This window comes from Scomber scombrus, chromosome 12 (genome assembly GCF_963691925.1).
Source record: "Scomber scombrus chromosome 12, fScoSco1.1, whole genome shotgun sequence".
NCBI classification, from domain to species: Eukaryota; Metazoa; Chordata; class Actinopteri; order Scombriformes; family Scombridae; genus Scomber; species Scomber scombrus.
The window spans coordinates 421,501-436,725 of record NC_084981.1 but is presented as its reverse complement, the minus strand read 5'-3'; the positions used below and the strand labels follow the sequence as shown (position 1 = coordinate 436,725).

Below are 15,225 nucleotides of genomic sequence, written 5' to 3'. Positions count from 1 at the left end.
ATGACAATGTATCTCATCTGCTCTGCATACATTTGGTCTTGCTGTGACGATGTTGTGTAGTCTGTCTAAAACACATTGAGTATGTGGGGCGTGTTGTAAGGGTCTAGGTTGGCATGGTGTTGAAAAACCCCATTCTGCAAGATAGATAGATAGATAGATAGATAGATAGATAGATAGATAGATAGATAGATAGATAGATAGATAGATAGATAGATAGATAGATAGATAGATAGATAAACCCAAAGGAAATTAAGGCATTCAGTAGCCAGTATTAAGTCAGGTCGTACACTCAGTCATTCCAAAAAAGAAGAAAAGTCAGTCATCCCTCTCCTACAGTGTAGAGTTATAAAGCTGGATGGCCCTGGGGACAAAGGACCTCCTCAACCTGTCTGTTGAGCATGACAGCGTCCAGTTAAAGTGCTGTGCAGGGGGTGGCAGTTACAGTCCATTATTGACAGCAGCTTGCTCAGGGTCCTCTTTTCTGCCACTGATGTCAGGGACTCCAGCGCAATGCAAACAACAGAGCCAGCCTTCTTCAATTGCCCAGCGTCCCTCTTCCTAGTGCTGCCTCCCCATATAGTAATTTACCATCATGATGGCCCAGAACATTCAAACTAGCTCTGTGGCCAGTGCTTTTTCTCCCTCTTCTTGTTAACACAGCCTCATCTATGAAGATAAATTCATGTGGGATTGCATCAGCATCAATTTGCAAAACTCTCTGAAACACACAATATCGTTCAATATTGACCAAATTTACATGTAAATGGTTCTGTGTGCAGTGCAGTGAATTATACAATATTTACCCTGGATTATGCATCCAGGGTCCATGGATGCAGGACCCTGGATTATGGTTAGGTCCCTGTCCAGACCAGAAGGGGCGGTAATGAAAGCTGAAAAAAAGGAAGCAGTAGAACACTTTACTGCGCATGTGTAAACGTCTGTAGTTTCGGGCGCGCTGATTCAAAACATGAACAAGATGGAGTTGACTTCTGCGCTGCAGTCTCTGAAATTAAATGAAATTCCTGCAGGTAAGATTGTTATTCATTATACTGTGATAATGAATTGTACGGTCAAAATAAATTCTGATATTTTAGGCCGCTAACGTATCTAACTTTATGTTACCTGCTAATATCCTGGCTACTAACCATATGACAACCAAGATGCTCTGCCCGTGTAACACAATCCGCCTCGTGTATTTTGTTTAACATAATACATGATGCAACTCCCTGTTTTATTATCAGAGAAAGGTGAAAAGAGTAATGTGTTGTCATCAGCGGCTATCATTACATTCTATGAAAACGGATTAAAATAATCAACTCTGTGACGTAAGTGTGGCAGTTGGTACAGACTTGACATGGCTCTGTATTGTTTTCAACCACTTTTTCTATTTTAGTAGCCTCTTAAACGTGAGTTTAATGACAGCTCTCCCTGCAGCTCCTCACATTAGGTTAAGGCACATTGAGCAACTCTGATAAAAAAAAAAAAACATTGTTGCAATAAGGAATCTAACATTTCATCCTGAAAAACGTTTACCAGTTTTTATTTTCTCCAGTTTGTGAACACGGTCTGTGTGACTCCAGATCACTCCAGTTGATGTAATATCTGTGTTGTGATTTCCAGCCTGGGTGGATGCAATGTGGGATCTGGAATTCACAGAGAGCAAGCCACTGGATGATCCCATAGAAGACGAACTCATGGCCACTGGAGACCAGGTCTTCAGTAACGTGTACCAGAGTTTACTGGCTCATGCTAATGACCAACAATCTGCAGGCACAGATAAAGCTTCACAGGTAAAACTGATCTACACTCTGCTCTCCTGCTGCGGGGAAGAAAATAAATTGCAGAGTGGCTGTACTAATAATTCAACATGGACTAGTGTAAGAAGTTTAAATCAAGTATACTTTTTTATTACTGTCTATTTTTGAAGACATGCTGTACATTTCTAGACTGTTCCTGGTGTCATTTTTTCCCAGTTCACTGTAAATTCTACTTAAAGGCAAATAACTTAAGCACCTTTTTAACTCATGCTGATCTATCTTTATTTATTTATTATTAAAATTAAAATGAGTATATAGCAAAAGTTTTAGGCACAAAAACTGAAGTGAGGATGCTTTACGGATAATGTAACAAGTAGTTTTCATTAAACAATTAAATTGAGAACCAAAGAAAACTTGAATCAGTATTTGCTGTGAGCATGCTTTGCCTGCACACAGTTTTTCAAATACTTAGCAGGTTGGTTGTTCCTTCATCTTAGAGAAGTTGACACAGTTCGTGTGTGGGTTCAGGTGTCACAACCTGAATTTTTATAAGCGAAGATGCAAGTATGCAGAGGGCCAACCCTGGGCTCCGGCTGGGCCAAATAACTTCAACGTGAACCGATTAATCAGCGAGATTCCATGTGGCTTTACCGAGCGACCAAACGGTTCATAAGAAGCTAGTATAGTAAAATACTTACTCACTTTACTCATTGTGACAAGGGAAACCAGCACAGGAATGACAATTACCAACAAAACCCATATGTATTAAAAAACCTAAATCATAGAGAAACATTTGAATTTTGGGAAAAAAACTTAACAGCAAATTGATAAGTGTGAGAGTAGGCTACCACTCAGCAGTAGTGCCAGTGCTCAACAGAGTTTCAGCCATCTGCACCTCATTAAGACATATTTACGCTTGTGCATGAATGACGCCAGACTGTCTAATCTCACTTTGCTGTGTCTGGAGCAGGACATAAATACTGACAAGAACAAAGTGGTTGGCAGGTTTGCCACCATGAAGGCAAACCTGCCTCTCCTTCATCCTCCTCATCCTCCTCTCCTTCATGATATGTACATAGTTTTTTAACTGAGAAACTGAGAAAGTGCACTTGGCTGTTCAACACCACCACTGTCAATCAGCTGTCCCTCTCTGCCTGTCAGCACAGTGCTGTCTTTGGTGCTTTATATGGTGCCTTATGAAACTTCAGTTTTTTTTAGATTTGTTGGCTTATGAAATGGCAGTTCCCATTCTTGCCCAGGCAACAGAACTCGTGCATAAACTATTTGATAGCACCTCATATTTTCCATTACTTTCAAGGAAAGTGTGTTCGTGCCAATAAAATATAATCTTTGTGATATAATGGCTCATAGGAATGGCCCTGGGTATATGTATCATGAGTTGTGATTGAGGTCTTCCATACTGTATATTTTACATTATTTTGTAAAAGCCAGTTACATGTTGGCTGTTGGTTTTGTTTTTGCAGCTTGTTCCACTGCTCTAGTAGCCAGGATAAATTCATTTTGAAATGGTAATGGTTTAATGATAACTCTAGTAACATTACATTCATAAGAAGCTGGGGTCACCTGTGTTTGAGCAGTAAGTGTCCATTCAAGTTGAAACATGGTTGGGCAATTACCTTTTGATTGTTCATTCTTTAATCAAGCAATTGAACTTGAGTTAGTGTCACTAAATCTTGAAACAAGTGTTTTTATAGTGAAAAAGATTGATTCTGGAGGTATTGCAACTTGTTTTTACCAATAAATAATTGAATGTAAGATTTCCTGACTTATTAAGGCATTACGACATATCCATGCTAAATTTAAGAATATACAGACTCAAAGATTCAAAGTTCAAAGGTAGAAACTGGTAAATAACTTTTAAAACAAGATAAGTAATCTCATATTTCCTGATCTTAGATTTTAAATCTTGGCAAGAACAGAAATAATTGCAGTGTGTAGTCCAGTAATAAGAATTAAAAAGTTATAAAGTAATGGTTTAATACAATAGGATTATTTGGAAAAACAATTACATTTTCAATTTTGATACCGTATGCCAGAACAAGGTTGAGGGTGTGGTTAAGACAGTGAGTGGGTTCATTTACACCATAAAAGAGGTTTGATAAAAAACTTTTAGAAGTCAGATAATAATTCAGAGTACAGGCCAAGTGTGATGTGGGAACTTGAAGCCTGTAGTACACATGTCCAGCAGTCCGACTTCAGAAGTGAAAAATATTTGCATATTCATTATTTTTTATTGAGGGAGAGGAGGATCTTAAAGAGGCTATTGATTTCTTGTGTGTGGCAAAAACATATCAGACACAACAATTATTTTAGTATATTATAAAACGTGTCTGGAGGACTTTGTCTGTCTTACCTTGAGATTTAAGGAGATGTCTTTAGCTTCCTATTTCTCCTGCTTTTCTTCACTTTTAATTCACACATATGTAGTTGCAAGTTTATCTGCATGTGTGTATTATGTACAAATAATAGTTGTATTGTTAATGTGGAAATGTGACCAGTAACCCCTGACTGTTTCCCATGTTGCACTGCAGAGTATCTGGGCAATGCTGGTGGAAAATGGGGTTTCTGTCAAGTCTCTGGTAGCCGCGCTGTCCTTCTTTGTCCTGGCGGGGAAAGCCAAAACGGCCAACATCCAGCAGAGGGTGAACGGCCTGCATGCAGCCTCGCTCTACCTGCTGCTGCTGGGAATCCCTGGTAAGAATGTGCTTGTAAATCTGGGGAAAACACATGGAGGGAAGTCTGCTCAGCTTCAAAGTGTATGTTTACAGTTGATGAAAAATACTTAAACAAAAAAAGTCAGTTTTGAGGATATTAGGTGTATTTCATTAAAGCAAATTGGATTCAACTATTCATTTGAATAGTAACAATATTATATTAGTAACTGTGAGTGGAATGAGCTTAGAACTTTATTCATTCCCAGTGGGTAAATTCATATGTTACAACAGGAAACAAACCAGTCTAAAGAGGCAGGAGATAGATAAAGAGCTCAAATTATACATACAGCAAAATAAATAAATGTAAGCAAATGACTTAGAAAAGCTATAGTATTTTTTTGTGTGAGAACATAATGCAATAATACTGTATATGTGTATGTTGCCTCCAGGAAGCATTGCTAACAAGGTTCTACATGAGATATTGTTGGACACCTGTTTGGATATGACCTCTCACTGCTGGCCTCAGGACTCTGGAAAGAAGCGCAAGAAGGACAACCTGAAGAGTTCTCAGGCAGATGGCAAACGCTCAAAACCACACCGAAAAGAAGCCCCAGAGGTATCAGAAATCACCATAGCAATATCATAGGATATGATTATAACTGAGTTGCAAATTTAAAAGAAAACAGTAAGAGGTGAGCAGCTATCACTGTAACCACTAGTATCTATGTATTTCTTTAAGTAACAAAATGTAACTTCACTTGCTTGGCTTGAACGTTTTCTTGATAAAGGTTAGCTGTAGTAGTCAGGGTATCTGGAAATGAAGGTGACTGAGTGTTGCCCTCAGATAGAAGTGGAGGAGGACGAGGAGGACGAAGAGGAACTTCATTTCTCTGGTCCGGACCTGATGAGGATGAGAGACGCTGTGGTTCTCCTGGTTCAAAGCATCCTCAGACTCCTGCAGACATTTCCACTTAAAAAAAGACCACAGAGTGCCAGCAGCTGCACCCAGGTACTTACTGGCTCCATCGTTTTACCCGTTCTATACCTTACTGCAAAATTCTGCCTTCATATCTGACCTGTTTGTTTTTTGCTGAAGATTTTCAGTAAGCTGCTTTACTTTGAGCCGGCCATTGGAGAACTAACCTTTTCTGCTGGACAGTGAGTTTAAGTGTTTTTGCTTTTCTCTCTGTGTTGATGAAAAATGTATCCAGGAGGTGGAAGAGCTGACAGTTGTATTGTTTCTGTTCAGGGATTTCACCAAGCTGAGGAGCGTTCCTGAGATGGCTTTCTATGGCCTGCAGCTACTCTACTCACCAAAACATGGAGACCAGAAAGAGGTACTTCCAAAACCTCTTGCTCAATGCAGTAATGAATAATCCTGGTCCATGGCGGTCTAGTAGCAATGTCTTAATTTAAACTGATGTGTCTGTTGTCTAGTCCTTGCAGAGGATTTTCCACCGGCTCCTCTACGTGATCCTGATGATGAATAAAGGCAACAGAAGCAAACCCACCCTCCTTATACCCAGCCAAGCCATCCTTGCTATCCGCAACCAGGCCATCCATTTTGTTATGTAAACAGTGTTTTTATCAAATGTCAAACCAACTAGTAGATTTTTCCCCCCTAAATCTTAAGATGGTGTATAGAGATTTTTAACAATATAAAAGTTGAGAGTGGTGTTCATTCTCGACCTTTTGAATTTTAGTTCATGAAAATAATCTTAACCTAAGGCTCATTTACTATTTTTTTTACAGAGCTTTCGACTGCATCTCATGGTCGTAGTCTGTGAATAGAACTGAATCAGGTGTCATCATTATCCTTTTAGTCACAATGTTTAATGTATTAACAAGAAGGATTCACTTCAACCAATTCGGACAGTTGCATTTTGCAATCCAGCTGTCAAGTCATGATGACGGCTGGATAATGTAAAATGATGACATGAAGTATTCCAAATTATCGATCGTTCCTTTTCTGTTAATCGAGTCTTAAGATTGGAAGAACATTTCACATTAGCATATCTCCTACTGGTTCAGAATTGTATTATATTACTTACCCTTTATATGCACACATCATGAACAATACATCACTTTTCACATGATCCAGGGCTGTAACTAACAATTATATTATTATATGTATTATTGAAGAAACTAAAGATAATGGTATAAAACGCCCATTGCACAAGGTGAGGTGTTCAGGTTGTATGCAACAGAATGTTAGGCAGTTTTGCTTAATTGTTAACTATCAAAATTGTAGACACTTTTCTTTCAGTCAACTAATTATTCACCTCTAACATGATCTGTGTTTGTGATTACAGTTATACTGTGGATGAGCTGAAGGAGCCAGCAATGCCTTTCTTACAAATTCTTCTGCAGCATATCTGCTTCCAGGTGAATCCTCCAGCAAATGCTGATCCACCTCTGCTCTGCAATGGCCTTGTGAAGATGTTATAATATGTGTCTGCTGTGTATGTTTAGATGGTGGAGAAAAGTGAGTTTCGAACTCACGGAGCTCAGGCTGTGGGTATGCTGACATCTCAGATGGCAAGTACAGACTACGCCTGTTTCGTCAAGTGGCTGTTAAACTTCTCCAGACACTCAAAGGTAACATTGTTTAAAAATAAATATTTTAATAACTTTTATTCTCAAGGCAAAATCCATGTAATTTCTTAAATTATTTAAAAGATGTGTTTCAAACAGTTTTCTTAAACTTTATATAAACATAATCATTAGGTCAGTCAGTTACAGAATGGTACAATCACATTAACCTTTATGCTTCTTTTTCTTCCTCTAATCTAAAAGTAAATGTCATACATTCCTACTGTTTATGTTGTTTACAATATCTACCCATTGATTCAGTGTGGGAGGCTCTTTAAGAAGCCAGCATCTTGTAATTGCCATTTTGTTTGTTACCATGACAATTTTAGCAAATATAAATAAGTAAATAGAAGTAGTTCCTAAGTAGAAGGACAGACAAGTGAACTCAAAAATTGAATGGGTTTACCTGATATTGATATTTTAATGTTTTTCCAATTGGCTTCATATTCAGGATTACACCAAAGATTAATGGTCTTAACTGTGCTGCTATATAGTAATTCCTCAGGCATGGTAGGGCCATCTCCTCCTCCTTCAGTTTGAAAAAGCAATAATTGCAATGAGTATAATAATCTGGCCATGATATTCATCTTGATAGTCATTATTCGGTTGCCAAAGTAGAGATTGAGTGAGTCCCACCTTTCAAGGTTGTCACTTATCTTTTGGTTAATGTTTGTATGGTTATTGTAGAGCTGTGAAATGTCTTTTGTCCTAAATAATGCTTTTAGAATTTCATTTAAAGTTCTAACTGTTTTTTGAATTTCTGTGAGGGATTAACATAGAATACCAAGACTTGTGCTTTCTCAATAGTACATAACCTTATAATCTACCATACATTGTTAGGAGGTTCATGAGTAATGGTATACTTGCTGCTAGTGATAAGAACATTATCTGTGTACAGACATCTTGTATTCTGTGCCTGTTATTGTAATACCTTATAAGTTGAGCTAACGGTTCAATGAATAGGTTGAAGAGTCCTGGACTAACCAGGCACCCTTGGTGGCGTCTTGTTGGATAGGTGACCATTAATCTTTATTCTGGCAGTTGGAGATTTACATAGTTTTAATACACTGTATGAATTTCTTGCAGAAACCAGATTTTTCCATGACTATAAAAATACACCAACCCACTGAGTTAAATGCTTTTTCAACGTCTAGACTCACCAGGATAGCACTAATTTGTTTTCACGTTTTATCTGTTCTATAACACAAGTGTCAAACTCAAGGCCCGTGGGCTGAATCCAAATAAAGGTCTATGCTGCTTTAAATGAAAGGGATTTATGTTGTAATAACACAGCAATGGGTTTACACATCAGACATCCCAACTCTCCTGGAAGTTCCTGGAATCTCCCGCATATTGATGCAGTTCCGCAAATTCAATTCAATCTCCCGGAATCTGGAGCAAGCGAGCAAGAGCGCGCGTTAGAGAGTGACTGAGTGTGTTTGTGTGACTATCATTGCAGTGCATGTGAGAGCAAAGCGTCCTGATTGGTCTGTGTTGATACTAGGGCTGGGCAAAACGATTATTCTCTACTTACTATGTAATTTCTCTAATTTCCAAAAGTTTATTTTGTAAGTCTATCACTCTTTGAGTTTTTATTTTCTTGGTAAAGGTAGTTGTTGATATAATTTTACCTACTGTCATTGGGTTCACCTGTCCATTATCTCCAAATATGATTGTAGTTCTTTTAAAAAAAAATAATTTCTGTTAATTCTGGATAGTTCATCTCCAGTTTATTTTTGTGTTCGCTATCTATATGTTACTTTAAGTACAGACCTGAATGGTCTGAAAAGTACCTTGTGCCAATCTTGCATTCTTTTAATATTTTTCACAAAACATGTTTTTTTTTAAAAAGGAGCCTTTATATGGTTGAAATCAAAATTGCAACCCCACATTTGCAGCCTCTTTAGTAAGAGGAGTTGTATATTCTTAATAGGGCTAAGTATCGGATACCTTTTTTTTTTTTTTTGCTATCAATTATTTTTATTTTCAAAAGAGAAGGATACAATGCATATCACAACAATGTTGACCACAACAGGTTGGGTTATATTAACAGAATGCTTCTCTTTATCCTCCCCTCCCCAAGTGGCGAACCCCCCCCCCTAGTAACCTTTAGGTGGGGAAAGAGGTGTCTTATTCGAGTAAAAGTTTACCCTGGAGGTGATATCCATTTTTTTTTTTAGAATATTTTATTTAAGGTTTTTCCAGTATAACATATAAACATGACATATTAAGACATTGACTTTAAAACTAGACAAATACAAACAAAAATAAATAACAAGACAGAAAATATAATTAGGGACAATACATACTTCAAAAGCGACTACACAGACCATTTAAAAAAAAATCAGCAAAATATTAATGAGAGATACCGTTAATTAAATTGTGATGCAAGAGATAGATAATACAACCAAAGTGACATGAATCTGTACATGGGCAATAAAAGGAGTCAGTCACTCAATCAGGTGGGGGGGGGGGGGGGGGGGGGGGGAGATTTTCTAAGTGGGTGATAACAGGCTGCCATATTTTATGGAAAGTATGTATTCTGTTCCCTAGTGAGTATGATATCTTCTCCAAAGGTATACAATTGATGATTTCTGAGAACCACAGTCCAAGAGGCAATGGGTGGTGAGACTTCCACTTCAATGCAACACATTTCTTAGCTATTGCCAATAGAGTCTCTGTCAGTTTAATAGAGTGTTTGTGTGTAAGATTAGATTCTGTAAGGTTGCTCAGAAGGCAAACCCCTGGATCCACTGGGAAAGTGACTCCAAGTATTTTGGATAAGAAATCACACACACCCTGCCAAAAGTCCTGTAGTTTGCTGCATTGCCAAGTGGAGTGGAGAAAAGTACCCTCCGCTGAGCCACACCTGAAACAGAGGGGTGAGATGCTGGGGTTGAACCCGTGCAGCTTGGAGGGAGTTAGGTATGTCTGGTGTAAAAAGTTGAACTGAATTAATCTATATCTTGAATTTAAAGTGCAAGTGACACCGTTTTCACACAGGTCACTCCATAGACTGGGATCAATCTCTATGCCCAAATCCTTCTCCCATTTTAGTCTGGATCTTTCTGATTTGGGAGTTGACAAGGCGGATAACAGGACTGCATAAGCCTTAGAAATTGTTTTCACCATAGGTTGGCTCTGATGAAAAATTAATTCAATAGGGGATAGCTGGAGAGTTTCCCATTGGTTCTTTAAGTTGACTCTTACAAAGTCTCTTATTTGTAAGTACTTAAAAAAGTCCTTATGAGGTAGTAGATATTTCTGTCTCAGCTGATCAAAAGACATAAAGGTTCCTTTTTCAAAGAGATGCTCCAAACGAACAATGCCCTTTTGAGGCCACAATTCAAAGTGCTTATTTTGGTGTAGAATGGGGATCAGTCTGTTTCCCCATAGGGGAGATTTAAGAGATAGAAAACCATTTCGCCCCAACATCTTATGTATTTTAAACCAAGTTTGGACAGAATGAACGATGAAAGGGTTGCGAGTCGTTCTTTTAATTGACTTTTCATCCCATTTATATACAATATCAGACGGAATGGGCTCATTCATTTCAAACATCTCAATGTCTAACCAGGAAGGAGGGCTGTTGTCATCAAAAAGCTGAGCCAGAAATCTTGATTGTGCTGCCATGTAGTACAACCTAAAATTAGGAAGTTTCAAGCCTCCTCTTGCATAGTCAAGGGTGAGGTGGTTTAGGGAGACCCTTGGAGATTTATTTCTCCAGATAAATCGTCTCGTTAATTTTTCCAACGAAGAGAAAAAAACAGAGGGGATGTGAATTGGGAGGGATTGAAATATATATATAAAAATTTAGGTAAGACGTTCATTTTTACGACGCTGATGCGGCCTAGTAACGTAAGGGGCAGATTCATCCAATTGTTTAAGTCATCCTCCACTTTTTTTAACAAATTCAATAGGTTCAGTCTATATAAATTCTGTAGATCCTTATCAATGATTATACCCAGGTATTTAAACCCTTTTGGTGACTCTTTAAAGGGGAATTTGTGTTGAATCGAATTGTAACAAAGATTTGACAGAGGTAAAACTTCACTTTTATCGAGATTGATTTTGTAACCAGAAAATGAACTGTAAACTTCTAAAATATTTAGTAATTGTGAAAGGGAGTTTTCCACTTTAGTCAAAAAAAGAACGATATCATCCGCAAAAAGGGATAATTTATGAATATGGGGACCAATTTTGAAGCCACTTATCCCGGGGTCAGCTCTGATGGCCTCATCCAGTGGTTCTATGGCAATTGCGAAGAGAGCTGGGCTGAGGGGGCAACCCTGCCTATTGCCCCTAAAAATAGGGAAGCAATCCGAACTAATCCCATTAACTGAAATTTTAGCCTGTGGGGACCTATACAGAGATTTAATTAAATCAATAAAATGATTGCCAAAACCGAATTTATCTAGAACCTTAAAAAGATAGGGCCATTCAAGCCTATCAAAGGCCTTTTCGGCATCCAGGGAGAGTGCAATGCTGGGTATGTTGTGTTCTTGAGCAAAATGGATTATGTTTAAAAGCCGTCTTATGTTATTAGAGGAGAGTCTATTAACTATAAACCCAGTTTGGTCAGAATTAATTAGTGAAGGGAGGAGTAATTCCAATCTCTTGGAGATCATCTTAGTTACTAATTTATAATCAGTATTCAGGAGGGAAATCGGCCTATAGGAGGCACACTTCGATGGGTCTTTTCCTGTTTTGTGAATAACTGATATGATAGCCTGAGAGAAAGACTCCGGAAATTGTTTCCTTTCACTAGCCAATTCTAAGACCTCCAATAATAGAGGAACTAAGAGGTCTTTAAATTCTTTGTAGAATTCGGGTGGAAACCCGTCTTCTCCCGGAGATTTGTTTGAAGGTAAGAGTTTAATAGCTTCAAATAATTCAATCGCAGAAAATGGTTTGCTGGAGAATTCCCTATCTTCATCGGACAAACATGGGAGATTGAGTGGAGAAAGGAATGAGTCAATAATTGATGGATCGTCATTTGACTGGGCAGTATACAAATCACTGTAATAATTCTTGAAAGCAGTGGTAATTTCAGCAGGGTTATTAGAGATTTTGCCTTGGGCTATTTCTATTTCATTCACTATCCTCTTGCTTTCTTCTGTTTTCAATTACCAAGCTAGCACTTTACTTGGTTTTTCTCCTAGCTCGTAGAATGTATGTCTTGATCTTATGATGGATTTTTCAGTTTGATACGTATTTAAGTTGTTATATTCAATCTTTTTATTTACCAAAGTCCTGTATAGTTCTTTGTCCGCTACTCTCTGATACCTTTTTTCTAGTTCCTGAATTTCCAGCTCAAGGGAGTGTAGCTCAGAACAATATTTTTTTTTCAGCCCTTTCGTGTATGAAATAATTTGTCCTCGTAAGTAGGCTTTGAGAGTATCCCAAAAGATAAAGGAATTTGGGGCCGTGTCTCTATTGGTTGCCACGAAGAAGTTTATTTGGTTTCTTATAAAGGCACAAAAGTCTGGCCGCTTAAGTAGCAGGGGGTTGAGCCTCCATCTGTATGATAGTTTCACTTTATTAGGAATGGATATGGATAAGGTCAAAGGGGAGTGGTCACTCAACAGGCGAGCTAGGTATTGAGTATCCAACACTCTATGGCACTGCTGTGTAGAGAGTAAAAAGTTGTCGATCCGTGTGTGGGTGCCATGAGGGTGTGAGTAAAAGGAATAGTCCCTTTCTCCTGGGTGAAACCATCTCCAAACATCTGTTAGGTTGAGATCTTTCATAAAAGAAGTTGTTAGCTTAGCTGCTTTGGTTAGGGAGGCAGGTTTGTCAGAGGATCTATCTAGAACAGTGTCTAGGCAGAAGTTGAAGTCTCCCCCAACTAGAAGCACACCAGACGCCCGCGCCACATGGAGAAAAACATCTTGGATAAATGTAGGCTCGTCAAAATTTGGAGCATAAATATTCAATAGTGACCAACATTCTGAGTACATATGTCCCTGGACTAATACAAACCTACCCCTGGAGTCGACAACTTTATTAGTAGCAACAAAAGGAAAGTTTTTGTTTATAAGGATTGCAGTCCCTCTGGCTTTGGTGTTGAAAGAGGAAGCAAACACTTGGCCAACCCAGTCTCTTTTAAGCTTTATATGTTCGCTGTCTGAGAGGTGTGTTTCTTGCAGAAACACTATATCTGCATTGAGCTTTTTCAGATAAGTGAATACTTTTTTCCTTTTAATTGGGCTATTCAGTCCTTTGGTGTTAAATGTTACAAACTTAATGGGATTCATCATAGGATACTAAACGTTTTGTTGTAGTTTTTGCCCATGCACCACAAAACAAAAGTACACAAAAGTAGTTATGTAAAAAGTCATAAGGAAATGTTGGCATCTCTTGAAATGAAACAAAAACAAAAAACACAGAAGTATACATCACATAAAACATGTAAACAATTACCCTAGAGTCTGCCTCCCCAAATGAGGCAAGCTACATCCCCCCAACTTGACTATTTGTCTTCCAACTAAGCGACCTCGCTGCCAACTTACACATCAGGGTCCCAGTCTCTCCCTTAAATGTTAACATCTTATTATAACTATGCATATATAGCAATATCTGTAACCAAGAACAAGCAACTGGGCAACACACCACCCAAAGTGGTCCAAGATACCCATAACATGAGTACAGGTGAGAAATAAAAAGTTTATGTCAGAAGGAACAATCCGACCTTAACAACAAAGTAGGTGGGAGTCGGGTGTTAGTAGCTACCCTCCACACGAAACTTAGAACAAAGAATCTACTGGATTATAATAACACCTAGTGATTGTTAACTGAGACATCTGTCCAAATAGGCTGAAACATAAGGAGATGAGAGAAACATAAAAAAAATAAAATAAATAATAATAATACTAATAATGGTAACATATAAATACCACTCACCCCAAGTCAGTTATGAATATTGTTACCTTGATGTTATGGTCCGTGACGACTGATATGAGAAGAAGCAGCCGTGTGTGGTGCAGTGACCATGTCCGTGCACCTCGAGTGCCAAAAAAGGGGGGAGTGGGGGTCACAGTGTCCAAGTTTAGGTCACGCGCGCGGGGAAAAGGCTCCCGCTGTATCCCCATCATGTCAGTAGTAGTGAAGATAGGTGCGCGTTGTCATCCAGACATCAAACAGATGATTATTTGAATCGATCACTGCAAAAAGCTTTGGCTCCGTCAGGAGTGTCAAAAGTTATGTTCTCTCCATCGCCGAGGGTGATACGGAGGCGAGCCGGGTGCAAGAGTCTGAAGCGTACGCCTTTGTTGTACAGCTGGGCTTTCACTCCATTAAACGCGGCACGTTTCTTTGACAAAGCTGCACTGAAGTCAGGGTAGACTCGCAGGATGTTGTCCCGGTAGCGGAGCTCGTGTTGCCTCGCCCATCGCAGGGCACGCTCCTTATCCTGGTGCCTGTGGAAACACACCAAGATTGTTCTGGGCGCGTTACCTTTTGCGGGCTTGGAGAGAAGTGATCGGTGGGCTCTTTCGAGATCGGGGGGCTTGGTGAACACCTCCGGACCCATGACCTCCATCAGCATCTCGGATGCAAACTGGACAGGATCCCGCCCCGATTCACTACCTTCAGGTACGTTTATTATCCGTAGGTTATTTCGTCTTGATGGATTTTCTAAGTCGTCCAGTCGTTCCAGGAGGTTTGTGTTATCCACCTCCAGTCTGCGAATGACTGCCTCTGCAGCGGCCAGTTTGTCGAAGTTGTCGCCTGCGGTGGTTTCCACGCGAGCAAGACGATCTTGAAAAGCGTCGACTGTCTGTTGGAGTGTGTCCACGGAGGCTTGAAGGGGTGAGATGGAGCTTTGAATCAGGGCAGACATATCCTCTCTCAGACTCGTGCGCTTTTTGTCCAGCTCTGCTACTAGCGTACTCACGGAGAGTTCGCCGCCGTTGTCACCAGGAGTCGCAGGGTTAGCATTGTTGCTAGCCGACGCCATCGCGGCTAACTTGCTGCTGATGGAGCTCGCCCTTGTGGAATGTGGCGGGTGACCGGCTGGGTGTTTCTGTTTCGAGTTGCTCATTTTGTCGTCGAATTTATTCTGATTCGAGTAACCGTGCTGCGTAGTGGGATGATGTAAGTAGATAGTCACAAATGTGCAAAACGGGAGAGACCTCAACCACGCGTCCTTCACCTACGCCGCCATAACCGGAAGTCAGGTGATATCCATTTTGATTATTGAC

General features: G+C 39.4%; 1 protein-coding gene across 2 annotated transcripts in view; it reads left to right on the top strand.

Moving 5' to 3' along the window:
* Nucleotides 1–894: 894 nt before the first annotated feature.
* Nucleotides 895–15,225, top strand: part of ncapd3 (non-SMC condensin II complex, subunit D3) — a 66,129-nt gene continuing 51,798 nt past the window's right edge. For both annotated transcript variants that reach the window (XM_062430254.1, XM_062430253.1), the window contains exons 1-10: nucleotides 895–1,028; nucleotides 1,621–1,790; nucleotides 4,310–4,472; nucleotides 4,882–5,048; nucleotides 5,277–5,441; nucleotides 5,529–5,590; nucleotides 5,682–5,769; nucleotides 5,870–6,003; nucleotides 6,745–6,817; nucleotides 6,905–7,030. In XM_062430254.1, the coding sequence (XP_062286238.1) occupies nucleotides 968–1,028; nucleotides 1,621–1,790; nucleotides 4,310–4,472; nucleotides 4,882–5,048; nucleotides 5,277–5,441; nucleotides 5,529–5,590; nucleotides 5,682–5,769; nucleotides 5,870–6,003; nucleotides 6,745–6,817; nucleotides 6,905–7,030 (1,209 nt within the window). In that variant the 5' untranslated portion in view covers nucleotides 895–967. The remainder of the gene's footprint in view (nucleotides 1,029–1,620; nucleotides 1,791–4,309; nucleotides 4,473–4,881; nucleotides 5,049–5,276; nucleotides 5,442–5,528; nucleotides 5,591–5,681; nucleotides 5,770–5,869; nucleotides 6,004–6,744; nucleotides 6,818–6,904; nucleotides 7,031–15,225) is intronic.